Source organism: Meleagris gallopavo, chromosome 1, assembly GCF_905368555.1.
Source record: "Meleagris gallopavo chromosome 1, MGAL_WU_HG_1.1, whole genome shotgun sequence".
Lineage (NCBI taxonomy): Eukaryota > Metazoa > Chordata > Aves > Galliformes > Phasianidae > Meleagris > Meleagris gallopavo.
In genome coordinates, this window is record NC_139404.1 from 131,356,509 (window position 1) to 131,384,294 (window position 27,786).

General features: G+C 41.9%; 2 protein-coding genes across 5 annotated transcripts in view; both read right to left on the bottom strand.

Moving 5' to 3' along the window:
* Window positions 1–167: 167 nt before the first annotated feature.
* CREG2 (cellular repressor of E1A stimulated genes 2) lies at window positions 168–18,601 on the bottom strand. 4 transcript variants are annotated; one of them, XM_085214221.1, is made up of 6 exons: window positions 18,099–18,596; window positions 16,817–16,986; window positions 6,296–6,409; window positions 3,736–3,819; window positions 1,953–2,055; window positions 168–1,838 (listed from the first exon to the last, which is right to left on the bottom strand). In XM_085214221.1, the coding sequence occupies exons 1-5, from the start codon at window positions 18,489–18,491 to the stop codon at window positions 1,989–1,991; spliced, it is 828 nt and encodes a 275-aa protein (XP_085070347.1). In that variant the 5' UTR covers window positions 18,492–18,596; the 3' UTR covers window positions 168–1,838; window positions 1,953–1,988. The 4 variants fall into 4 exon arrangements, 3 of the variants coding, with proteins under 3 accessions (XP_085070347.1, XP_085070338.1, XP_085070352.1); XM_085214212.1 differs by having other exon boundaries at window positions 168–2,055; XR_014880656.1 differs by lacking the exons at window positions 168–1,838; window positions 1,953–2,055; window positions 3,736–3,819; window positions 6,296–6,409 and adding exons at window positions 9,798–10,555; window positions 12,378–12,588; window positions 14,278–14,378 and having other exon boundaries at window positions 18,099–18,601.
* A 6,163-nt stretch (window positions 18,602–24,764) lies between these two features.
* Window positions 24,765–27,786, bottom strand: part of RFX8 (regulatory factor X8) — a 28,175-nt gene continuing 25,153 nt past the window's right edge. The window contains exon 15 of the mRNA XM_085216871.1: window positions 24,765–25,056. Within this exon, the coding sequence (XP_085072997.1) occupies window positions 24,791–25,056 (266 nt within the window). The 3' untranslated portion in view covers window positions 24,765–24,790. The remainder of the gene's footprint in view (window positions 25,057–27,786) is intronic.

Genomic DNA, 27,786 nt, shown 5'->3' on the forward strand with positions numbered 1-27,786 from the left:
GAGATGTGAAGCTACACCAAGACAGATCTGATTCTCTGTTCCCAGAAGTGCTTTGGAAGAAATTAGCTTGGCTCAGAAAAACAGAAAAAAGCAGAAATTTGAATAGCTGTCAAAAAAAGTAAGCTACTCGGGCTCATACCATCCTGCACACTTAAGGATATATTAACTGCAGTTCCTCTTTGAAAACTGTTTTATTTGCATTTTGTCCTTGATGGGCATTTTGTTAACATTCAGTATCTTTAGAAATCAAAATGCATTGCAGATTACAGTACACATCCAGAAATAAAGCATACTGAACTTCATCCAGCTAAGTGATGAAAATTTCATCAGTAATGGAGTATTCTTTGGTTAAATAAGAACAGCAGTTAAGACTAGCTGTGCTTAGTACTGTGCATGCATGATATGTGCACAATTTAGCAAAACATTTGAGCCCAGGATTCAGAACTTTGTCTTCCTTTTTTTCAGCAAATATACAGACATGATTAAATGCATCTCTTAAATACTGCAAAACCCCAGTTAAAGTTTTAAATAATAGGTGTTGTGCAACACGTGTTTTTGGGGAAGCTAAAGAAATAAGTAAAATACAGAACACGTGGCAATAAATTACACATCAACTAGCTGAAATACTTAATAAATTTGTCAGGGCTTATCCAGACTTTCTAAAAATGTTTCTTTGATCTTATAATCAAAGCACAACAAATAAATAGGAATTCTGCTACCAACTTAAGCTGAAGTGAGATGAAACTCTTTACAGTCTCAAGAAAATCTGATCTCATTATGCTATCTTAATAAGACTCTTTTGATTAAAATCTTTTACAAACGTCACTTGGCATATGACAACCAATTCCACTTGATCATTTGCCTCTTTAAGGAAAGATTTGAAGTAGTGCATAACTAATAATGAAAAGAACAGTTAAACAAATTATTGACTGTGTCTTCCCCTTTTTGTGCTCTGAAAATTCCAATCAAAAATCTGCACGTCATATTTTTGATAAATTTATGTAGACTTTCAAGAACTTTAATGGAAGCTATTCCATGGAGGAAGAAAGCATGAAATGCGAACAGGTGATTTACAGCAGTGTTTCCTTGTGAAGGCTCTTTTGTCACTTTACATGCCATTCCTACTTTGTGTTTTGAGCTTCTGTCAAGAATCTCAAGGCTTGTCGGTATATAAAAGCTCTCTGATGAATGTGTCAATTTATAACACAGTATATATCTCCAATTAATCTAACTGTGCAGGGACACAGCAAGTAGAATAAGTTCAAAACCTTTCTTACAGCACACACTTCTTAAACAGTTAAAGCTCTTTATCTAAATATTGTGGGCACGCTCCCTTACTGCTTTAAGGCAACAGTGTTAGTCAGTGATGGATAACACATACTAAGACCATGTCCCTGTTACCAAGCTGCCTAAGGATGGAAGTGAAAATTTCTAAAATTCTCGCTGTTCTTTAGCTTTCTTAAACACTGGATTTACTCACCCTATGTGTGTGTTTGTGAGGGGCAGAGGGAGAGAAGTTCAGGCTTCTCTAGGAATAGCAGTAACAAGGATGACAAACTGTCTAAATAAAATTGCACAGAAATGTGTAGGTTGGACCTGTGGAGATTCTCTTAGAGAGCCTAGAACTCTGCCTACTGACCTCTGTTTTGAAAGTCCCATTAATCCTAGTGGACAGTGTCAAATCCATAGTGCACAAAGATGTCCATGGCAAAATTACTCGAATCAAGAATGATTTCATCGAATGGTATTCTATACATTTGTACAGGACCAGACATTTTGATTCAGTACTACACAGTACCAGATTTGGGGGCAAATTTAGATGGGAGGATGCTGTTCATCTGCCAAGAAAATACGGGAAATACATTCAGACAGGACACTTCCTCATCTTGTGTAATTACCTCTGCAAGAGATCTGCAGACTCACTGGCAATAAAACAAGAAAAAAATGCTTACCAAGTGTCTAAAGAAAGTTTCTCCCCATATCTTCCTTCAGTTCTTACGGAATATTAGGAACGTTGCCGATGCCTGCAGACTTGAAGCCAAAATCTGAGTAGCCCTGGAAGTTAAAACAGCACGGTGCCCAAGTCTCTTAGTTTAGAGAATAATGTTCTTTTTTGATGCCTGAACCAAAATAAGCTCAGCTACACTTAATTGGCTTCCAGGTGGTCACAGCTCCCTGAGCTGCCTTGGAGCTCTGGCCAGGGATTAACCTGTAAAAGCTCAGGTCACTCACTGAGAAATCCACACTACTCACGCCTGCGATGATGTGGGCTAGTGCCAAAGGCTCTGCTTCCCTTCCGGGGATTCAGAGAAAGCCATCTCAATCTGCCTCTTTCTTAACATAACAGGGAGACCAGCCATATAATTTTCAAACTGTGTTATGATGTGACCAGCTAGCCATGGGACCTTTTTCACTATCGCACCATTAGGAATTGCAGAATAAGATTACCAGCACATCTCAAGAAAGGGATGAAGATTATTAAAACCGCTTTGTACTCTTTTGGGATTATTTTATAAGATGCATATTCACTGCCTATTCACAGTGAGTTTGTAAACAAGTTTGCACTTTCCACACTAGGAAAATGAGTATTTTGATGATCTAGTGGTTGGTGACCATGCACATAGCAGGAGGTTTGAAACTAGATGATCGTTGTGGTCCTTTTCAACCCAGGCCATTCTGTGGTCTGAAATATCTATCTATCTTCAGACTTCTTTAAAAAAAAAATCATGAACAAACCCTTTAAACCTCAGGGAATAAATGAGAACCAAGGGACTGGCTCCATCCCTAGATTAGTTGGTGAGGGTTTACAAAAGTCCATTGCATAAATAAGTCAAAAATAAAGTGGTGGCTGGACGTGGGGTGCAAAAAATGTGGGACTGCAGGCTATTGATAGACTTTTTGTGTCTCATAACGGGAACAGACTAGCTGAGAATACTTAGGAGTATTTCTCTTCTTAGGAGAATGTTTATAGTTTTATTGGGATAATCCCTGTGAGCCTGGTTTGGTTTTGTCTCTTTACATGTTTAACCAGCTTTGTGTCAGTAGAACACAAGTTCTACTGAAGTTGTGTTGTTTGAGCAGCTTGCATTTTTTTCCACAAAAAGTCTTTGGAGCCTTTCTACTCAATTTCCGAGTGAAATATTCAATTAGACAATGAGGAAAAAATACATGTAGAAAATGTAAGTTAGCAAACGAGAGCAGCTTTAGAACAATCTTTTAACAACTTAAATATCTAATGGTGCAGTTATTAGGTTTAGATGAGAGCACTTATAAACAGAGAGACTGAGCAGTAATACTTCCACAATACATGGAGGGCTGTGAATAGGCAAGTTTGCCTTTTCTGTGAAACACAACACTATAGTTAGTGAGTGGCAAAAAAAAAAAAAAAAAAAAAAAGTCTAAACAAACAGATACAAAACATTCAAGATGATACATTGCCTGTTTGAAATGACGTGTTTCTGCATTGCAGGGTAGGGCTGCTATCTACCTCTCCTTTATAATTTGAAAGTCCGTGTTGGTTTATTTTCACCCTGCTCCACGTAAGACAGAGCTATTTTGAAGCCTTTTGAAAATAAAATATATATATCACTGTAAAATAACCATCCAGAGTGAAATTTTTTAAGTGTTCAGAAAGGAAAGCGCTGTAGATCTCTCCCTCAAAGCTCATTCAATCAAGCTTTACTTGGAACTGCTTTTAAATACTCTTCTACTGCAATGGTAGAAACACCTCCATACCAGCTCTGAAGCCAGACGTGCTCAATATTCATTTTCATGAAGAACCACTCGTAGCTACGAGGCCACTTTCTTATCACTGGGTGCCTAGAAGGACAAAAAATATATATATTAAAAGATGTGCCGGATCATATGCCTTGTCTGATTTTTTCTTCAGCATAGTGTGCTTTGCCAGAAGGAAACTCGAGATCTGACAGTCACCATCATTCATCTTTTTTTGCCCTGCTTTGAAATAAGGTTTATGATGTTCCACGCCTCAATATGGGTAAAACTACAGCTTAAGGTAGCCAATGAATACCTCCTTCCTCTGTTGAGAACAGAGAATTTGTTGCAGACAAATGTGGTTTGGTTTATAAGTAAATAAAAAGCAGCTAAAGGAGAATTTCTGAACGTGTGTCAAGGTTGTGTTTGTATCTCTTCAAAGGAAACTCTTGTAGTAATCTGATTTCTGCAAATTTTGTAGAAAAGGCTTGTGTGCAAATACAGCATCCATCTGTCCTTGGCCCCATATTTGCTACTGCTTGAACTCCTGCCAGCAGGGTCTCATGAGGGGGTTCCAGTAACTCCCTGTTTCCCAGTCAGCCTCCCCTAAGCTATTTGTGGGCATCTCAGGGGCACTGCTGACAGAATCTCGATTTTGTTTTGTTTTGTTTTGCATGGTTATGAGCAAAAACCAGCAGCAACCTGCTGGGTGTGTTATTGCTTCATTGAGCTGTTCTCAGATGCTCCTCTCCTTTTGGCTCCAGAGGATGGTGGTCTCCACCAGAGACAGTGGCCTTAAAGGCTTATATGGAGGGTAATTGAGGTTGTGGTTTTATTCAGTATTCTACTTCCTCCCTTGGAGAGCCTGTATTTTTTGTAAGGAAGGAGGGTGGAGGCTTGAGGCCATGTGTAGGTCATTGGAGATGAAGTATCCGTACTCAAGCCACAGTTGCACTATTGCAATCTTTACCAATTTCTGAGCAGCCACAGCAAATTAACTGATTTTATTGCAGACTTGCTGGTGTCCTACAGGCACCCAAAGCACTGGTTTAAGTGGCAGCTATTTCTTTCTGGTCTATTGGATGGTGTAGAAGATTTATCGCCTACTTCTGGGAGAAGCTTATAGCTCTGCTGAGGATGTAGCTCAGCCTTCCACCTGCATCATCTCCAGGTGATCACCTGGAGCAACTTCTCTGTTGTTCCATTAATTACCACCAGGATGACGGGGGCACTCTGACAAGGTTGACCAAATTTGCCTTTAAGAACAGTGCCCACTTCCTTGCAGTCAACTACATTCATCTTCACGACCACCAAGCTATTTGGGCAGCTGCCCGGGGGTTTTCCCCTGAGGATTCCTTTGGAGAGCTGCATCGTATATGTTTATTCCTTACAGAGCATCAGAAAAAACAAAGGCTGCTTAGAAGCACTGGTCAGCAGCACTGGACTTTATGGTGGAGGACTGTGTTTGGTTATCCCATGATCACGTTCATTTGGTGTGCCTCTCTTCTGTACTGGACCACCACTACCTAGACCTGTAAAAAATTAAGTTGCCCTGCTGGCCTTTCTCTTGCAGCTTCCTCATTCTCTCAAGACTGACCCTGTTGTTCATGCCACCCTATTAAAACCTGTTCACCCAGATCCCTCCCAGCAGGCCAGAGAGAACATTGCATCTGGGCCATGCCAGATGTCAGCACATCCCAGTTTCCCCACAGTACTTGCTGTAGTGGGTAGGACATGGCCTGGAGGGCCATCCCTGGCAGTTAGTGCTGTAGGTGTGTCCCAGCTGAGGTTTGGGCTTTTGATGCCTATTACTCTGATAAAAACAGGTCTCACTTGAGGGTGTGGGGCACACACTGGATGTGAGGTGAATGGTGTCAGGGTTGTGCTTGTGTTTGTTGACTGGAGACTGTGTTCTGTAAATATTATGGCTTTGGAAGCAGTTCTTGTGATCAGACTCCTTCTGCAACCACTTGCTACAAGACCGATATTTCTCTCAGGACAGCCCGACAGCACACTCTTATTCTCTGTTGTAGCTCATTTGAAGGTGTCAAGAACTGCAACGTTGGGAAGGACAAATTATTTGCTATCAGATTGCAAAGTTTCCAGGAGATGAGAAGCCGACAATCCATAATTTTGTTTCCAAACCATTAGGTTTGGCATCACAGAAGCATATAGGCTTCAGGTTGGTACCTGGAAGGAAGCATAGCTCTGCTCTGGCTATTGTCAGGATTAGGAGCAATTCTTGTGCTGTGGTGAGGAAGAATTACTAAATGCAGTGTCCCACTTAACAAATGCACACCGTATTCATGGAATCTCTCCTCAGAGCCACATGATTACAAAACACGTTTTACTTACATCTAACATTTAGTAACTGTGTCTCCATACTCCTTGCCTCAGTAGGTAAAAGGAGGTTGCGAAGCTCTGCCTGTTGTTTCAAAGCAGCAAAGGCTCAACATACTTTGTTGTCCCCAAAGTAAATCAGGCTTGTTACTTCTCAGCTTTTCCATACCAAATGGCCACATCTATATATTTGCCTCAAAACTGCAGGCTGTACTATACTCTATGCATATCACATACAGACCTAGAAAACATTGCTTGCTTGGCAAATTCCGTTTCCTCTGGAGGCACTGTGACCATCTGTCCTGTGAGTGTCAGTCTGGCGCACCTTGGATCCTCTGGATCAACTACGTTTTTTCTGTGCACAGAGAAAAATGCTTGTGTGTAATACTTGTTTTATTTGCTTTTGCATAAATATTAAAAACTGCAAAATTTTCTCAAACCTCGCAGGTCTTTTCTGCCCTTAGCTGTAATGTTCAGGGGGTCTATTGATATAATACTCACCTGACATAGATCTTTACTGTAGACATTTTCTTAATCTTAATGTATGCTTTTAAAAACTGCCTATTATTAATAAACATATTTTTAAATGTGAAAATAGCAGACATACAGACTTGAATTCAAGACTCTGAAAAGAATTAGTAAGATGACATATGACCGTGCCCGCAAAATAACTATGCAGGCTTGTATTTGTGTGTCATTTTTTCTTCTGCCTATCCTAGAAAATCAATTCATTTTTATCCATTTTTCAACTGCATTACATTGCTTTTCATCACAGAACAAGCCAAAAAAAAAAAAAAAAAAGAGAAAGAGAAACAAGTAAGGTCTATTAAAAAAATATATCCAACTGCATTCATCCTTCAAACTGAGACAGGGTAGATACTTGTTGCCTTTTGGCTCTTTCTATACAGTAATAATAAATAACTCCCATTAGTAGCTACAGAGCAACTGCTGACTCTGACTTCTACAGTACAGTGATATAAATCATATGTAAGCTGACAAAAAGTTTCATGAAATGACTACAAAGGCCTGCTCCTGAGATGTGCTGAACAGCCCCACAGCTCATTGCCAGCACATTGAGACTGCTCAGCATTGCCCACTTACAAACATATGCCCTGAAAACTACTTTAGGAAATTGCATTTCTTGCTCAGTTTTAATCTGAAGCAGTGCAGTAAATTACATCTCATTTGTGTGCAATTTTACTTAAAGATCTCGGCTTGAGCCCTTTAGCTTTAACTGTGTGCAATCTGCAATGGCTTTTTTTTGTTGTAACTCTCAATATGTGCCTATCACATGCAGGAAACATATGGGCATCCTCCTGCAGCTAATTTAACACCTGCAGATTCCCCACAGATGGTTATGAAAGACTGCGTAGCTTACTGGATAAAGTGTCTGCTTTTATAGATAGGACCACAAACAGAAATATGCAAGGAAATACAACAAGCTGATTGATACTCAGTTATGCCCAGTGAGCACTCAGCACAGTCTGTAGTCTGAGATCCAAAGAGCCATTTGCAGTCACATCATCTCTGGGGTGTGTTTTCAGCATTCTGGAGCAGCTGTTCTCTGAAGGTGGTGTTCAGCATAACGATGTCTGGACAATCTGCACTTGTGCTCCTTTTCCTCTGCCATGCATGAGAGGAAGCTCAGCCACTAAGGATCAAGCTCAAGCTTTCTGTTCACATCAATAAATAACGGCCCCATTTTCTGCAGTACACTTTTTTTTTTTTAATTTTGAAGTAACAAATGGTGTTCTGAGTACCTGAAAATCCACATTCCCTACCCTGACACAAGGAACTTTACCAGTGTACATTCATAGTATAGATTTGTCTACATGGTCACAGAATCATAAACTCAATAAGGTTGGAAAAGCCCTTTCAGATCATCTAGTCCAACCATCAGCCCATCACCACCACGTCCACTAACCACGTCCCTCAGTGCCACATCCACACATTTATTGAACACCTCCATGGACAGTGACTCCCTCACCTCTCTGGGCAGACTGTTCCACTTCACTGCTCCAGTGGTAGCCTCACCACTCTTCCTGATATTAATTTTTCCCCACTTTCCAACCTGAACATCCCCTGGTGCAATTTGAGGCCATTACTTCTCATCCTATCACCTTGGCACCCTATGTATTTTTATACATGTAACTCACTGAGTCTTCAGAATATGAAAGGGAATTCTCACTAGCAAAACTGAAGTTCAAACATTTGCTTTAAACTAATAGCCCTTTGTATATGAAAATCATTTTATCCATAGCCTAGCAGTGCCATTAAACAACTGAAAGTGGGGAGGACTATTTGCAACTGCTTTTGTCTGGACAGCCCCTAGGTAAAATGTTAACGACTTCCAGGGATTGTATTAAAGGATGTCTTCATTTCACAGAGTGATCAAGGTGATAAATGTGGCTGTAGGTAGGAGCAGAAAGAGGTTTGATATCTTCTCAAATGGCAATTATTTGATCTTTTCGTGCAAATACTCATTTATTCTCAATACTTGCTAATTTTTGAGTTGGCAATTGACTTGGTGTTGCTGTTATGCAGTGAATATTGCCTTCCTTTCTTAAGAGATTTTTTTTTGCCTGATGGGTGTGTCAGATGTGGCTTTTCCCTGATTTACAGGAAAAACCGCACTCTGCATATATGGCTGATTACAAAACCTACATACTGTACATCTATATCTGGAATCTTTTTATTGCTGTATATTTTTTCCCTGCCTTCTTCTTCTGTTTTTAGTTTTCTGTATGTTATTCTCTCCTCTCAGAGTGTTACACTGACACACACAATACTACAATACTACCATTCCCAGTAGGAGTTATACAGACTGAATTTTGCACAACCGAGCAATGTTCTGGAGAGGCAGAAGTTTATTTTTCTGGGAAATGAGGCAAATTATGTGTTAAAAACATGCACGATGGAGTTTAGAAGAGCTGAACAAGGACAACCATACATTTGAGTCTAGTATTATTACTTGGCTACTTTGCTTTTAACACTGCCTGTTATCATAAGTTTTCTGTTTCAGAACACCGGCCTTGTATTCTAATCTTACACTGACATTAGTATTTTTTCAATCAAAGGAGCCCTTCATATTCTGAAATAAATCTGTTTCTACATCACTTTTGGTGTAGGATTCCTCTAGTAATGAGTGATTACTTTTATAGTTTCTAAATAATCAAAAAACACTAGAAGTTAAATCTCTTCTAACTGTATTGTGAACAGATTTTGATTTTTCATCGATGTTACTGGTGTAATTAATGTACACACAGGTTTTATTTCTTAGGAGTAAGGGGATACAGCCAGTGATATGGCTTATATTTTTACTAATGATAATGAAGGGATATTAAGGATAAATTTACAGGTATATTTACTAAAGTATCCCTCCTACACATCCATAGGGGCTTAGCCATGCATTCCCTAGTTATTTCTTGCCTTCTATCTAAATTAATCCATATTCAGCTCTCAGTCCGTAGGTTCCTTTTGCCTTGGCTGGCACATGGACAAGGAGTGCAGAAAGAGTTTTATATAAAATTTGTGCACTGCTGATGGGGGCTGTGGGGAGGCAGAGCCATAGGAAGAGAAGGCATGCCGACTGCACTGTCCCCATGCCAAGGAAACCATGGATGGCTTCTCAGGTTCCAGGCAGAGAATCAGGTCCCCTGCAGCCCTGGAGAGGTCTTCATGGAGGCTGTGATAAGATGAGAACTGAAGGGAAGAGAAAGCAACAACTTGTGGAACAAGACAAATCAATAGGGAACATGTTTATTTATTTATGCTTATATAAAATATATACACCTTCTTGCAGAAATTAACTGAAGCCAGATGAAAATGGAAGAGGATTCAGCTTATGCACTTTATAAGAACACGGTGCATTAAGAGGCATTCTCTTAATTATTCATCTGATTTGTGAAGAAAGAAGAATTGATTGTCTCCATCCCTCTGCTTACGGTGAGCAAACAAGGTATGCAGAGTTTGACCCAGCCTGGGCAGTTCTCTCCTCTGAGCATGTGAAGTTGGAGAAGGAGCTGCATTCGCTTCCGTTCAGCTGGCCCTCAGAGTTCCATCTTAGCTAGCTCTGCTGAGCTATGGACCGGCCAGTGTCCAAGTGAATATGCTTCTCAACAATGATGGGAAGCATACTGCTGATGAACACGTCCCACTTATTTTACTGCATACCACTTCCGCACTTTCTGAGTCACAGTTCAAGAGTGGTTCAGGCCAAAGAGTGCCACCTACTCATTAAATTGTTTACTGCATAAGCCAGCTTGGAGCTTATAATTAGAAGTGTCCTGTACCAAAACTAGCTAAGTGCTGATTTGATGAATGTATGGTTCAGGCTGATGTCATTATATGGGTTCACAAGGCGATGATACTGGGACTTTGTTAGGGTTCCTTTTTGTATCCCTTCTTTGACAAATTATTCTCTGGCTCTTGGTTTTTCCGTGTATTACCTTTATCCTTATCCTTTAACTCCACTGAGATAAAGCAGACTGGCACAGATCAGCTGTAAAAGAAGAGTTCGGGAAGCACTTGAGAAAGACTACCAAGTGTTCCCAAGAAGGAATCAGTAGGAAGGTGGAAGCACTCAGTGATGCTCCAGGGACTGGTGGAGGAAACAGGGATCTATAGATGGGAATCTCTCAGTTCTTCCCCAGCCTGTTTTTCCCACTGAAGAGCTACTCTTCTCCCCTGAACAGACAGAACCTTCCACCTTCCAGGAGAAAACTTTACCCCTCTATTTCTTCTTGAGCAGAACAAAAGAGAGAAGAAGCTGTGAAAGCTTTCTGCAGTTGTAGAAAGGCGGAGCCAAGAAGAAAGCTCTATTATTGCTATTCCTATTCATTGTACTTTAGAGTACCTCATGTGGGGCATAAGGGCTATGATTGTCCTGCAGTGGTAGCTGCGTCCATACAAAGCTATGCCATTAGGACTGGCTGAGGATGAACCTGCTGATGGCTGATCCCCATCTGCTTCCACCCACACAAGGCAGGCACTTTGTCCTCCTGCATAGGACCCCTATCTGCCTTGCCCCAGATAGCTAGTATGGCATCATAGAATTTTTTGTCTTCTAAAATCTACATGAAATACTAAAGGAAATGCTATGTCCTTTGGGAATCATTGCAGGGTGCATATAATCTTGATTATTAAATCTGATTAATTTTGAAAAGCAAGTTATCCTCCTAATTCATTTCATTTGCTCGTCACTCACTGATGGAGTCTCTGAGGCATAAAGAATGCATTGGTGCTGCTAATCCACATGGCACGAACGTCAAATAAAATCTCTGCTGAAAGCAATTTCATAATCTGAAAAGCTGTTGCTGGCCTTCAGCTGGATATGGTAGGGCAGTTTTGCTCTGCTCTGGCTTGGACAAACGTTTGAGAGCCAGCAGAGACACTCAAAAGACACCTTGACTTTCAGAAGAGCTGTCTTCCACACTGGACCTGAAGTCAGGCTCGGGAGCTGAAGAGTACAATGGCTTTTCTTCATCCAAGTGATCCAGTGCTCATAGTCTACCTGTCTGAATGTTTTAAGTGATTCTGCTATTCCTAGAAGAGAATACTTTCTAGAATGCTTTAACTGTAATTTCTTATGTCATGGCAGATTCTTTGCCTGTCTTTGTTGACAGTAACAACCGTTTTTTTTAGTTGAACTGTATGCTTAAGCCAGGAAGGTTTTATATAGTTCAACCACAGACAATTCACAGAAAAAAAAAAGAAAAAAAACCCCAGAATCATAGCATCAACTGTTTCTGTAAGCAAAGTCAGAGAAACACATGTTGATGTACCAGACAGGGATTTTGGGAAGCTGGTTATTTAAGAACACAGGAGAAAAAACAACAAAGTAATTTGGAGTTATATTGTGTGCATTGGGTCATGATGATAGTAGGTTTCATATTTGACTTTCTAATTTGATATCTTCCTGAATTTTTAAGTACAGATATTTTTCAGGAAGAACTACTGACATAATTATTTGCATATGACTGAAAAGAGCCAGTATAAATACCTGAACTAGAAATGTGTCTGTGCCACATAACACCAAGAGGTGGTTCTCAACTTCTCAAAAACTGAAGGATGTTTGGATTCAGCCTTTGTCTTCTGTATGTGTAACTTCTCCCTATGTGAAGGTGCAATGCTAAACTGCTTTGTTATGTTCATGCTTGGATTAAGCGACAGTGCCGAGAGGCAGATACATGTCAGATCACCAATTGACACCTCAGGGGCTGTGCCTTCCATCCAAAGCAGCCTGTCTTTCTCTTAGGATTGCCTAGGAATAAAGTTTGCAACTCATGTAAGTCAGCAATCAGAAAAAAAACAGGAACTTTCACCTGCCAAAATGCTCTCCTCTAGCAGTCCTCCTGGTGGCCTGCCGCTCTCCAAAAATGCTGGAGATGCTTTAGTTCATGCCAGTGTTGTACCTCAAGCAGAAGATGAAACAGGGTGGATGGAATGGCTCTGAAGGAGCCATCTCTGATGCATGTCATAAACCAGCAGAGGAATCTGGGTCACTCAAAATCACTCCCATTCTGCAGTGTGGATCTGAAACACCATCGTCAAACTAACAGCAAAGGGAAACGAACCTAAGGACTCAGCTCATCACTTCTCTTTCTTTTCCCCTTGTGTGAAAACCAGCCCATGGCAGCCATGTAACTGTTCCTCCTCTCAGAAAGCTGCATTTGGTCCCTTTGAATGTGCTGAACCTGATGTCAAGGAGATGACATATGTTTAAAATTAATTGCCTGTTTTCCAGACTGCAGCTGTAATAAGGCAGGTCCAGGATCTTACTTGGAAAGAGATCCTCTGAGCAGCTTGTGTGTTGGGAAATTTATTCAGAACAATAGCTTCTCTATTCTTTAGTATAGGCCCCAGTCTTGTTCTCTCTGAAATCTGTAAGAATAAGACTCAATCTTTTCAGTTTTTCTGCAGAATAGGCATGCCAGTGTAGTCTATTTATAGCCTTGAACCATTTAATTTTTCTTGCCTCCATTATCCATTTATCTGCCACCAGATCAGACACAGAGTCACCACTAACTAACACTCCTGCAGCCTGACCATCAGAGAGCGCTTGCAGAGGGAGGCACAACCTATGTCCTTCTGGGAAATGGAAATCTCTGGGTCAGAGATGAGGAATCCAGGCTATAGCTGCAACAGTAGCATGCATTGCAACCGTGATACCGTGTATCACAGCTCTCTTTCTTTCATTTTTAAAAGCTAGCACAGAGACTAGTTTGAGCCTTTTAATTCTTTTTCCCCAGATTATTAAGTACTAAGGCTGGAAAACAAAAAAGGCCACCCTATATCCCTTACAGCCCAGAAAAGGGGAATATTTATTGTCAAGGTTTGAAACCTGAGTATATTCTGAACCAAAGCAAATGAAATTCACTACTAAATTTAATATCAAACTGATGTACAAGCACACAAGCCACTTGATACTCATTAGATACAAGAAGACTATCAAAATGTCAGCTATGTTTTCTTGCAAAAGGCCAGAGATTTCCTTTGTATGCAATAGGTCAGGAGCATTCTCCAGGAGAGCACCAAACACAAACACGAAGCACTATGAGTGTCAAACAACTTTCAGTTATTTTAAGTTGTGCAACTTAGAGTAGGTTAATAGTTGCATTCTAATGAAATTATACATGTAAACAGCTACAAGGCCAAACTCACTGCTGGCATATAAGGACATGAACTCTCTCACGTAGAGCATTATTCCTTCAGCTATTTTGCATAATTATTTTGGAATTAAAACAACTAATAGTGTCCTAGACTGAGAGAACTTCTGGTATTAATACCATCTATAAATGGCACTTCCCTTTTTGAAGAAAACCTCACAGATACTGCCTTAATAGCTAGCACAATATGAGGTCTGCCAGGATAACAGGCATGAGCAAGGAGGAGAGAGAAGACTGCTACATCACCCCACAAAGCCCTGCACTAAGGATGCTCCCTGCTGCTCACACGGCCGCTCTGGACACCGTGGCAGGCACAGTGTACCCATAGGAGAAGCCTGGTAGAAGCTGCTGAAGCTTTCCTCTGGGGTACTGGAGTGCTGCAGAAGGCTGAGATGTTGCAATAATGAAATAATGAAAAGTAAACTGAAAGGACTAACAAAATAAATAATGCAAGGAGCAGTGATTAGACTCTGAATCTTTGTACTCTGTTCAGTAGCAAGCTCAATATTTAGAGTATGGTTACATGCTAAAAAGGGAGTGTCCTATTTTCTCCCACCTTCCCTCCTTTGCTCTCCTTTGTGCTTCTCTGGCTCCCGATGAGTTACTGCAAGTTTCTTCAGAATTCTGTTTGAACTCAAGGTCAGGCAAATCTCAGAACTGATGCAAAAGAAAAAGGGAGCAAGAAGTGTAGGGATGTGGCCACTGGCAATTAGAGAGGCCTCTGCTGTCCTGAAATAGGCGTTAGCAGTGCCCAGAGTGCTGCAGCACAAAGCACAGGCAAACTGAACAATAGAGCAGTGGTTAGTTAGGGAAATTAATAGGTACTTATTAGGGTGACAGTGAATTAATATTCTTGAAGGGCTGCGATGTATCTGAATTTCATATTTTTATAAATCATGAATCATTTCTCCTTTGTTGGTGAATTGGCACTTCCCAAGGAGGTAAATCAGGCAGCAATGTTGCTAAAACATAAAAGGCAAGCACTTTCAAAAGTGTATGTTTAAAGTCAGGGATGAAAGGCCACAGTTCCAGTGCCTAAATGCATGTGTAATTCTCAGAAGTGCTCATCACCAACAGCTGACATCAATGGCAGCTGCTCTGAGCATTGAGCCTCTGAAAATAGGGCATCTGTGTTGCTGCTGGGACGTGGAGCTTGCCGTACATTTTTAAGTACTTGATCTAGATATTCTGCTCATTATTTGATTGAATGAAAAAGCTTAGAAAGCAAGAATAAGCTCCATTAGTCTTTTATGAAACAACTGATAAATTTAATTACAATTTGAAATGATTAATTCAAAATATTTAATGAAATAATTTTAGGCAACAGAGTAATGTGGAGTAATGGAGTCTTAGCTCCATCACTCTGTTGACCTTTTCAGCCATTCAAAGCTGAGTTATCATAGAATTACAGAATGGTTTGGATTGGAAAGGAACTCAAAGCCCAGCCAGGGCCTCACCACCCTCTTAGTAAAGAATTTCCCTCTAACATCCAATCTAAATCTCCCCTCTTTTAGTTTAAAACCATTTCCCTTGTCTTATTACTATCTGCCCATGTAAATAGTTGGCTCCTTCCTGTTTATAAGCTCCCTTTAAGCACTGGAAGAACGCAATGAGGTCTTCCTGGGGCCTTAATAAACATTAATTATTTACCTTAATAAATGTTGTGATGGAAAGTATGTATTGGTGCTTTACATTGCAAGAGGAAGCTGTCATTTCCTGGCAGCCTTCCATTCCTTGGGAATGGGACATTAGCCTGACATAATTCTTTTTACCACCATCTAAGTCTTAAGAAAACAAAGAGTATATTCTGGAGAGAAACACAGACAAGAGGAACAGTGCCTTGCATTATATTTGCCATTCACTGCATTTAACCCATGTTCTCTTCAGATAGCAGGACTGAAAGTTGAGATGACATTCAGCAACCAGGTAAGCTTGGGATGCAGTTCCTAAGACAAACCTCTCTTCCCCCAAAGAGGACCTTATGATCTCATTTCTTTCTGAGGCAGCCTGTAATTCCCAGTTATTCTATCTATTTCCCTGCAGTATCAGCTATGATCTGCTTTGCTAATGGAGCCCTGTCTGACACAGTTTTGGTGTCATCTACCTCGTCACGTAAAGAGGCCTTTGGAAATGACACCTCACACAAGGCTGACCCAGCCACACTTGTTGCATGCCTGACTGTAAACAAACATATGGTGCAGATATGTCTTTTTCACAGAGGAAAGCATGGTGGGGGAAAACTATCAGCTTTGAGTTTACATACATACATTTTAACATGTAACACTTCAGCTTGTGCTTATTGTTTGTGTAGTTAGGGAGAAAGAAAGAAAGCTCACTGCTTATCTCAGGCTGGCTGTAGATCAGTAAATCTCAAACCCAGCATCCTTTACATGGAAGATTGTTGTTTACCAAAATCCCTCCTGGGGAGCTACAACCCAACCAGTGGGACATCCAGAGCTGTTAGGTGTCGGTAGAGGTGGCACTTAGGGACATGGTTTAGTGGGTGTGGATGTGATGGGTTGGCAGTTGAACCTGATGATCTGTGTAGTGTGCCAAGATGACAAGACAAGAGGTAAAGCTTTAAGTTGCACCAGGGGAGGTTCAGGTTGGATATCAGGAAACATTTCTTCTCAGAAAGAGTGGTGAGACAGTGGCACAGGCTGCCCGGAGAAGTGGTGCAGTCACCGTCCCTGGAAGTGTTCAAGAACCGTGTGGATGTGGCACTGAGGGACGTGGGCAGTGGGCATGGTGAGTGGGCTGGTGGTTGGACTGGGTGATCTGAGAAGTCTTTTCCAGCCTTAATGATTCTATGGTACTCTGTCTTCATCAGCCTTTGAAACTCTGCAGACATTATTGACTAGATCACTATGGCTTATAACTGGATCTTGAACACCTGCATTTCATGGAGACACCTCCAATGAGAGATTACTGAATCATAGAATCCTTAGGACTGAGAAAGACCTCTAGGATCACCAAGTCCAACCACCAATGTCACCCACCAAACCATGTTCCTGAATAGAATCATAGAATCATTAGGGTATTTGCCTGCATTTTTTCTCACTGAGGTTGGTACTTGGCAGATAAAATTCTGTTACCTGCAGAAATTCCCATCTGATTCTGGTAGGGTCAGTGAAGCTACAGGATCCTTCAGGAGATCTGCCACTGCGTTATCTTTCAGCGTCACATAAAAGAAAGGGATCCCAGTGCTGTTATTGACAGGACCGTCACTGATAGGCAAAAGGTTCCCATAGGGCATTCCTTGGATCTGCAAAACCCAAATAAGTCATTGTCAGCATCTCTGCACACAGTCAGTTCCCAGTGTTGGTCATTACCCAGGGGGCTCTAGAAGGAAGCTGCTCAGTCTCCCACCTTCTGCTGTCATCAAGAGACACATTTTTACTGAATTAATACTTTCTTCTGTCTTCAGATATTTCTTTCTTCATGGTCATTTCCATGTTAAATGGTATAATTATCAGTCAATATATTAATTCAATGCAGCTGGTAAAATCCTTTATAGCGAAATCAAATTAAGTGTGAACACTTAATCAGAAAACTCTGGATGATGTTATTACTTGGAGTGCATGCTTTTCATTTTTTAATGTTCATACACTTTTAGAATTTGAATGTTTATAGTGCTTATAAACGGTCCTCATAAATGTTAGTAGGGATACTTTAATGAAGCTGTATAACTTCGAAGCTAAAAATGCCTGTTTATTATTAAGAATCGCAATGGAAAACAAAACAAAACAAAACCAGCAGCTGTCAGTGATATTACAGAGTCACAGAAAATCCAGAGTTGAAAGGAACTCATAAGAATCACAGAGCCCAGCTCCTGGCTCCACACAGTACCACCCAAAATCCAAACCCTGTGTCTGAGAGCGCTGTCCAAACGCTCCTTGAACTCCAGCACTGCCCTGGGCAGCCTGTTCCACGCCCTCTGGTGCAGCCCCTTTCCCTAACCCCCAGCCTTACGCAATCCTCCAGGTGACTGCAGACTGTGCGGGAGCTGTCCTATCGAGGGGCTGTGCTGAGTGCATCAACCAGCAGCGCTCAAGTCTTAGGGCTTCAAGAGAATCTCTGTCAACCTGACGTGGAACCAGAGGTTTTGTGCGCGGCTGTATACGTGTAATTAATGAAACGGTGTTAAACGTGAGGTTTCACGCTAACATAGGCGCCCACTGGCTCAGCCCAGCTCTCTGAAGTTTAACAAGACAAAGTCAGGAGCAAGTGAAGCGGCCAGCAAGCTAACCACGCTGTGGGCTCGTTCGGGAGCCGTTCAAAGCTACCTCAGTAGGTCTGAGCGCCAGGGAACACGCAGGGAAACGCGTTAAAGCAGGAACCCCCCCGCAGCGACCCGCCATCCCCTCCCCGCGGTACCTTTCCGTGGGCGGCACGGGAGGCCACGAAGCCCCAGGCGCCGTGACGGGCGAGGCGGCGGGCGGTGGCGGCGCGGCCCGGCGGTGCTGCGGGCTGCCGGCGGTACGAGAACATCCGGGAGGGGGCGGCCCCCTGCTCCGAGCGCCGCGCCGACGCCCCGGGGCCCAGCGCCGCGTCCTCTCGGTACGCCGAGGCCGGGAAGCTCTGCTTCCAGATGCCGCCCGCCTCCTCCAGCAGGCCGGGCAGAGCCTCCTCCGTGGAGGAGCTGTGAAGCTCGTCGGCCGCTCCCCCCGCCTCGGGCAGCGGCCAGGACACCGAGCTGAGAACCACGTAGCCCCCCGCGCCGCCCCATAGCAGCGCCGGCAGCCACCACCAGCACCGCGCCGCCGACATCTTCTGCTGCGCGGCCCGCAGCACCCTCCCGCGGCCGCCCGCTGCGAGTGCGGCTCCGCGGGGCCGCCCGCAACGCCTCTCGGGTCCGCCCGGCCGGTGTGTGATACGAAGAGAGAGACTGCCGGGAGCGGGAACGGCTCGCTGCCTTTGGACAGCTCCGCACGGCGGGGGGCAGAACTCGGGCCGTGCTGCCCTGCGTGTGCGCGGAGCTGCTGCGCTGTACTGTGGTCGCTGGGCAAGGTCTTAATCAGGCAAAGATGTGAATGTTGGAGTTTATTTAAACGGCTCTACCCCACGGGGGTGCTTCTCTTGGCAGTTGATCCCTAGTAGAGCAGCGCTGTGAATTCAATTGTATGAAACAGCCCAGGTGGCCAAGAAAGCGGACGATATCCTTGCTTGTACCAGAAATGGTGCAGCCAGCAGGAGCAGGGGGTGATGTGCCTCTGTACTTGGCACCGACAAGGCCACACCTCAATGCTGTGTTCAGTTTTGGCTCCATCATTACAAGAAACACATCCACACCGTGGAGCGTGTCCAGAGAAAGGCAGCAAAGCTGCAAAGGGTCTGGAGTATGGGCCTGATGGGAGTGGCTGAGGGAACTGGGATTGTTTAGTCTGGAGAAGAGGAGGCTCAGGGGAGACCTTATCACTCCCTGCAGCCACTCGAAAGGAGGTCGTGGAGAGAAGGGGGACAGCCTCTTCTCCCAGGTATCAGTAATAGGACAGGAGGTGACAGCCTCAAGTTGCACCAGGGGATGCTCATGCTGGGTATTAGGAAACATTTCTTTTCAAAAAGAGCAGTGATGCAGTGGCACAGGCTGCCAGGGAGGTGGTGCAGTCACCGTCCCTGGAGGTTTTCCAGAACCGTGTGGATGTGACACTGAGGGACGTATCAGTGGGCATAGTGGGGTGGGCTGACGGTTGGACTGGATGATCTGAGAGGTCTTTTCTGACCTTAGTGATTCTGTGATTCTATTCTTCCATTGCTGGTTCTCAGGGACATGTAGCAGATCCCTTGGAGCTGTGAAGAGCAGATTTCAGGGTTGATCAATGGCTTCTGCTTGATTGCAAAATGCATATCTCATCTTGAGTGTAAAGGATCTATGAAATGCTGAGTATTTTTAACTTCTTTTTATTTATTTTATTCCTTTATCCTCACCATAATCACCTGAAGGAATGCAACGAGCCTTAAGGTTGAAATTCGTTTTTCGGATGGTAAAGATACATCCCCAGTGTACGTAATTTCCCCACCAAATTCTCAGCTTGAGAACTGAATGCTCTCCTGCTGTTCCTTTAGCATATGGTCCTGACTGCATGTGCTGTGCTATTTTGTCTACCGATTCCCACTTCAGTGCTTGAGCTGAGGAGTGTAGGTGCAAGGAACAAATAAATGTAGATTTTCCAAGCACAAAATGAGTAAAAGTTTCATAAACTCCTGAGGAATGCTTCTTTCTAGCTCAGGAAATGTCCCTTCTTAAAATTAATGGAGCAGCTGTCCCCTCTTGAAACAATGAGCACACCCAGGAAGCCTCCTCCCACAGGACACGCTTTTCAAAAGCACCTAAAAAAAGCCAATTCCCAGTGTTTCTCACATGACAATTAGTCGAATTCCTCATGCATTGTGATGCATGTGCCACATATATTTCATTCTCTAAATTTACCTTAACATATAGGTTTGCTCCAGGTTCCTCTTTGTAGATTCTTTGCTCATACTCTGCTTGTAGAGCACATTCCAACAACTTAGTTTCCGACATAAACAAATCAATAGCATTATATACAACCTATTTGATGTCAGTTAGTAGAATTAGGTCTGAGATATCGACTCTTGTATCCTGCACAAGTGGGAAGCAAAGTGGGACTTTTTCAAGACACAGAAATCAGTGCTAAGCTCTACATGCAATAAATGTCAATTTTAAATTACATACTGCTGACAGAAAGCAGCACTGATTCAGGGTCATCAATCTATTCTGCAGCTTCCAGATAAGTTTAACACAATGACTTCAAATGGGCCTTCTGCTTCCTTGATGTCCGAAGTCCAAGAAATAAAATAAAAAAAACCCACACTTTTCACCTTTTCATTCTGAAGATTTATTCAAATTAAGTCTAATAACCAAAACACATGACAACTTACAATAGCTGTCTCACTAGCACAGTTTGGCATTTAGTATTTACAGAGGAAGATCTTAAACTTAAGAGAATGAAAATATTATTTCTTAAAATTGTATTAGAAAGTAAGACTGGCCTATGCTTATAAAGTAATTTTGAAAGTCAGGCTGATTTTCTCTGAAAATTAACTGGGAATGGGAGGCAAAAATGAAAAGAAACATTCTGTCCATCTCTGAGTAAGAAGTGCTTATCATCTGACCACAAGATCCAACTGAATTGAAGTTTTTGCTATTTTGTCTTCCAAATGACCTGGGCATGCTGAAAGTTAGAAAAGAAACATGCAAGTATTTTGATTGGAGGAACTGTAAATCGTGTAAATCATCTTGTTAAACAACTTCATCATCTTTGTTAAATCAACTTTGTTAAACAAGGAAGTCTTCTCTCTACTTTCCAGCTTCATATTCTGCTTTTTTTTTTTTTTTTTTTTTTTTTTTTTTTTTTTTGGTGCAGATACCCAACCTACTTTACATCAGTTAAACCAACAGGAGGATATACATGCTGGGCTTCCTCACAGGATGGCAGAGGTGTAACAGTAGGGCACAGCACCTTTTTGGTGCTCACACTTTATGTTGCTACTATCAAATATTCTTTTCCAAAATAAATAATCATAGTCCTGCCCCCTCCCTCTCAGGGACTTCTTTTACATACTGAAATCCTGCCTTTCTTAAAATCAGTGGAAGTTTTGCCAATGAATTTAAGCAGGGTCAACACTTTGCTCTTATTTTTGATCATTTTAGTTAATTATTTTTCCTGATTTCTATATCCTGGATTAGACAGACTATTCAGATGACCATTCCCTATTCACTTAAGTGAAGCAGTTAATATTTCCTTATTTTTTTTCCCTTTTTAACAAAGTATTTGCTTTGCTTTCTGCCAATAGAGCTGTAAACAGTGTTCCCTCAGCCTCTTTGCTCTGATTTGCAGTATACTGTATGGTACATAGGCGTGGAAATGGATTAAAAGCCACAGCACAGTGCTCTGCAGATAAACCCACTGCAGGTGTGCAATTTAATAGGATTTTAATTTGGTAACAAGTGAACAAAGAGAAGAAACACAAAATAGGATTTTCTAGATGAAAAATTGCTACTCTTGCTAAGAGAAAGCAACTGGAAGCTCTGTGATAAGGAGTGAAGATCAGTCCGACGTTCTCTGAGCTGCCCTATTACGTATTTCAGTTCACTCAGAGCATCTTTGTTTGTGCCATGGGTTCCAACAGTTATTAGTTCAAACTACTTGTGCTCGGCTGGGTAAAGTTCAATCTGCAACGCTGTCCATCAGGCCAGTTTGTTTAAATCTTGTATTGTCTCATTCCCCTCCCCCCCCTTTTTTTTTAAATATAAAAATGTTTTCCTTGGGAGATGTCACCAGCTTGCAATATATATTCCATTCTCAAGATTATTAACAGTATTCATGCTTCAAATTACAAGATATGTATATGCTGCATTGCTCAAAATGCGTGGAAAAACATGGTGTCTCTGCTGAGGAGTTTAATTTATATTCAGCATGAAGGAGAGGTGGGGGACCAAAAACAGATGGGGAAGGAAAAGGAAAAATAAAGGTGGCAACCAAAAGATCATGAAGAGATCTGCTAAGACACAGGCACATATTGCTGCTGCTGATGCAAGGGCAAGCTTGGGAGATTCTCTTCTGATTTCTGTTACCAGTCCTCCCTCTCATTTTTCCAGGGTTTCACAGCAGAACTGAGTTTTTAGCACTAATTTCAATGAGATGCGGGTGGAGGTGCGATGAACAGATTTTTCCTGAGCATAACAGGCTGTAGAGAAGGCACAGAAATGCTCTGTGGGACAAGATGAAAAAGATACGGAGGTTGGTGTTGTTGGCAGAGGATGAAGTGGAGGATGGGAGATAAAGAGAGACACCAGGCCTAAGAGATCTGAAGAGGCTGTGTGAGGTGAAGGATTTAAAGGAAAAAAAATACAAAACACACCCGTGATATACAGAGCAGTAAGTCATGCAGCTGAAATACCATCCAGGAGACAGCATCTTGGCTGCTGGGTGCTGTTCGGGCTGCTGTGGGTTTGTATACAGGTTCTGGCTGAAAGGGGATTAGCAGGAACAGGGACAGATGGCTGCCTGAGAGAATGGGAAGGTGATCCAAAGTCACAGAAGACAAACTCTTTTGCAACAGGAATCTACAGGGTATCTAGTTTGGGGGTCTACAAATATGGTAATATGAGCAAAGTGGTGGGTGGTGGAGATGATTTGGAACTGCATTTTTCATCAATCTGTGGAGTTAGTATGACACCCAAGGAGAGAGAGCCTGCAGTGGCTGAGGTGGGAGCTACCACCCATTCGAAGGACACCAGTGCCAGAAATACTCACCCACTCTATCACAGCTCCTGAAACCCTTCTGAGCTGCAGGTTCCAGTTTTTCATCTTCTTCCCTAGCTGCAGACACTTGAGGCACAGCATTAGCAGGCTCTTACTGGGCTCTGTTTTTCATTCCACTATCAGCATCTTGCACATGGACTGATGGTACCCAGGGTTTCAGGTCCTTTAGTTGGCAAGATTTTCCTCTCTAAGCTCTTCCTATACTTTCTCTATCCTTTACTTTTTCCTTCCCTCCTTAATACCTTGACAAGTCATGCTACTCCCCATTTTGGGTTCTGTAGTCATTTGCTCCTACTTTGGCACTTCTTGTCCCTCACTCTAACCAGCCTTCCTCTATTCTTGAGGTCACATACAAAATATGCAAAAATTACACATTTATTTGTAGGCATATCACTTATACAAAGCAAAACCTGGGTCAAATCTTTGTCCATTGTCGCTTGTATAAGAGCACTGCAGTTGTAGAGGCTACACAAAAGCCCCTAAGGGCAGAACAGTAAAAGAACATAGGAAGCAGTGTAGATATTGAATAGGCTTTCTATTGCTTTATCTCCTAATTTTTGACCACTGTTGGTTTAGCGATTCCTTGGTCATACTCTGCATCCAAACGAGTTTGTTTTTGAACTTAAGGTAGCATGGGAGGATAGCTAATTACATTGCATTTCAAAAATGAAAATATCTATCCAACATGCCCATGACATATGTAAATCATTCTTGTTTGTTCCCCTTGTGCCTCTCTCCTTATGATTTTCATTACTGAACTAGTTTTAGTATATCTCATATTTAAAAGCAAATGTCTTCCAAGAGACTTTATAACTAATAAAGATGTTTTTTAAAACAGTCGATTTCCAGTCCTGGTCCTAGTTTATAGAAACTGAGTACATCCTGGAAGGTGCAGGATAAGCAAGTAGAATAACAACAGCATGATCACCTCAAAAATGTTATTTCCTTATTAATCTTGGTGCCACTGACATTTATTTTTTTTCCATGTTCTAGAAAACACAGTATTCTCTGAGTGCTGTTACTACACAGAAAAGAAATCTGAAAACAGCTGAACGTACAAGTGATGAATATATCACTTGTATTAACCACAAAGGCTTGATCTGTGTTCCGATATGTCCTAAGATTTATCCTTGTGTCCTAAGAAAACTCAGACATTTTGTTTTTTCTACCTGTATGTCACCCCTTATGCTGCTAATTGGAACCTGGAGGCTGACTGCAAGAAAGTCTGGCACAGCAGAAAGATTCAAAGTGTTTCACACTTCAGCATCTTTTGATAAAATTAATAGCTAGGTGAAGGAAAGAGAGTCTCTCAGTGCTCTCAGCAGAGAAAGAAGGCTATGCTATGTGCTTTCTCTTCTGATCAGTAAATACCATGTGGCCTGCTAACCCTTGAGCTGTGCCAAACCCAGCAGAACAAGGCTGCTCTTGCTTAGATGACACTTGGGGAACCTAACAAAAAGATGAAAGGTTTCTGGAAAACGAAGGAAGAACAAAAGAAGAATGGGGTGAGTAGGAGATAGGCAATGTGAAGTTTATAATCCATTAACAGGGATTGTGGGAGGATGGATTTTGGCTTTAGGTGTGGATGACAGTGGACATAACTCCATGCAAACCTGGATTTCATTAGTTCTACTTCACACACATAAACAAGTACGAAGTCTACACCTCTCCCAATTTCCACAACTTACTGCATTGCTTTTTTTTTTTTTTAAAAAAAAAAGTTTTCTACAGAGCTAATATTTTATCTCACCTTGATTTCTGTGGCTTTCTCCCCCAAACAACTCAGAACTCTGAATATACGTTGCTTAATCTGATGTCGCTCTGGTTCAGCATCAAACTTATGAGAGTTGACTGAGGAGCTTCAGCTTGAGGTTCCTCCTCTGCAAAGTAGCCCCCAAAGTAGCTGGGCTCATAAACCCACAGAACAGGCTGGTCGCTTTGCTGTGTGACACAAAAACTTTCTTCTCCCTCTTCTTCCTCCTCTATATAGGACTGGAAGATGTGAGCAACGTAATCCAAGAGTAGCAAATTAAACAAATGCCAGGATCCTAAATTTAAAGAAAACCAGAAGTAGTTGTAGTAACCTCTTAACTTGCATACCTTCCTGATGTGTTCTTTTTTTTTGATGAGCTTCAGTTTAGTGATGGGCTAGACAAAGTAGCAGTCTAGCACTCATCAAATAATGCTTGCATAATGACCTACCTCCAACTACCACAGCAAAATGGGCACTGACTATGGATTTTAAACATTAACAAAAGCCTTTTCCCAAATTTTACCAATAGAGAAAAATGTGCTTGTGTTCATTCACTTTTCTACTCAAGTTCATCCCCCAGATTCACTGTTCTTATAAGGGCTATTAACTAGCATGCAATGTCTGGATTTCCCCCTAACACAGACAAATAATTCAACCTCTCTCCAAGCTAACCCTCCTACAGATTTCAGTTTGTTCCATACCTATGACATTAAATGGCCTACCTTGCAGCTGTGTATGCCAAAATACCAAGTTATAGTTGCCAAAAGCCAAAAGAAGGACTCATGGAGGCCACTGAGTTTTGACTTGTACCTGTGGTTGAAAGTGCTTACATTGTGTATGTAGGTGACTGTCTAGCCACCCTGAACACCTCAGAGGAGATACTAATAAAGAAAATGTAGGTGTATCAGCTGATGGAAGGTTTTGTGTCAGAGATAAGTAGAGGCACATATGCCGGAAAAGAGGTGGTAATGGAAGAGCTCTGGCATAGAATTATGGAATCATCTGGGTTGAAGAAGATCTTCAAGATCATCAAGCTTGACTATCAGCCTGATCTACAGAGTCCCATCAGTAAACCATGTCCCTTAATGCCATGAACTTCCATGACTTCATGTGCACTGACTGCTGTTGCTCCTTTCAGCCTTACAGGGGACTTGTATGCAGGTTCCTTCGATTGCACTTGAGCATCATCCATGAGGAGGCCGGGTTGGAATAGGGCAAAAGACAATCCTGAGCTCAGAAGTAATTTATGTGTGTCAGAAGTGCTAAGTTTCAAGCAAGACCCCCAGCCAGAAGTGAGTTTGGATTTGACTTCTGGTATGTGACTTATGTTGTGGGGATGCATGCTGCATTAACATGACACACATTTACCAAAAATTCTACATTTTGCCTAAGTAATTGTGGATCCTCAGTGGATGCAGCATATTTTGATTTGCAGGATCCGCATCATTTCTGTATGATTTAAGACGTTTATGAAAAGCAATGGCCTGAGTGCAGAGTGGCTTGTTAAAATAACTAAGCCTTGCCCACTAAGGCTTCAAATAGAAATGTGGGAATAGAGACCTGGGAAAGATGGACATTGTTTCATCATATAACCCAACATCTAAAGGAACCAATGGTTTTAGGAAAGAAGATAATAATGACCAATTTAATTGGAACATCACAGAGAAAGATTAAAAGGCACTTTAAAAACTCTGTCATATGTGAAAATGAATTAAATCTCAGTGTTAATGAAGTACAGTAATAAGACTGTATAATGTGAGATGAAAATATTGTTTGTAACTAGTTTGAGGAAGGCTCAGCAGAGGATAGGATGCTTTACATCAGATGGTATTAATTGTGTCCCAAGCCATTAACAACTACAGAACAGGGAGGCGATTCATTAAGCTCTTCTTGAGGTGGGAAGAGGATTTCATCATCATTGGCAATTTTAATAAACTCTGAGCATCCAGTGTTCTTGGAATTCGTTCACAGTTTTCACTCATGGCACAAAATATTGCATCTAACTTTGGGGAGTTTTGTGCAGAACACTTCTGCAGAGATAGATGTGATTATTATTACTCTGATGCAGCCGGCCATGGATAAGGGACCCAACTGTGCTGTATTCCTTGTAGTGAGAGAGCAAACCTCCAATCCTGCTCCGGGGAGTTTGCAACCTAATTATGAGGCAAAAGGTAACAGCTAGATGCAGAAAAGGGCTGTGCATGTATATACACAAACACAGTCAGTAATAGGGAAAGAATGCTGAAGAATATAAAAGGCAGCAACCTTACCATACCACTTTGTTATGTCTTTGTAGGAAACACAAAGCCTTAAGCTTTGAAGGGGAATGTCTAAGAAGATAATGAGGGTTTTTTTGGCTGTTGACGTGAAGCTCCCTCCAACAGAACACAAAAAATTATTAAGGTGCTTCTTTGAAAGTCTGAAAGCCAGTTCATGCAGTCTGAGTTGAGATGTTACTCTGAGGAGACAGTGCATTGCTTCAGAATATATAAAAGACAGATAGCCTCTGAAAGGTCTTACAAATAAAGAGAAGGGAACTTGGGTTTGATGCAGTATAGAAGAGGAACAGTTGATTCAAGACACAGTGGTACCACTTCAAGGCACTTTCAGTAAATGCAACTGCAAAGGCCCCTCACTTCTGCTTTGCACTAGTGTGTGTTGGATTTGGTGCTAGACAGCTCTGAGCACTACAGCAGAGACAAAACGCATCCAGCTGAAAGAGTGATTAGTTTTCAGACAGTCTAATGTGTCAGTGTAAGGCATAAGCAAAGGGAAGGAGCCTATACCTTCTCTAGGAAGAACTAACTGAACTTTTGACAAGTGTTTGGATCTGCTGTTACTGTATTATACAGAAAGAATATGGGAATCTGGAAGCTACCACCTGAGATATATGGAATTACTATGGTTAGGGCTGCTGGTGCCCCAGCTCTCCATCATCCCTTCCTGATGGAGTTCCTGCAATGTGGGTGAAGAGAGGTTTGCATCTAAGGATGCTGTTATCTGTTTCACCTTAAATGATGGCCTC

What these genes read in the sequence shown, in the direction of transcription:
- CREG2 (XM_085214221.1), bottom strand. Translation starts at nt 18,491, where the DNA reads ATGTCGGCGGCGCGGTGCTGGTGGTGGCTGCCGGCGCTGCTATGGGGC. An exon ending in TCAGATGGGAATTTCTGCAG is followed by an intron (nt 6,410 to 16,816) that starts GTAACAGAATTT and finishes CTCTGTGCACAG; the next exon opens with AAAAAACGTAGTTGATCCAG. An exon ending in CACGTCTGGCTTCAGAGCTG is followed by an intron (nt 2,056 to 3,735) that starts GTATGGAGGTGT and finishes TTTAACTTCCAG; the next exon opens with GGCTACTCAGATTTTGGCTT.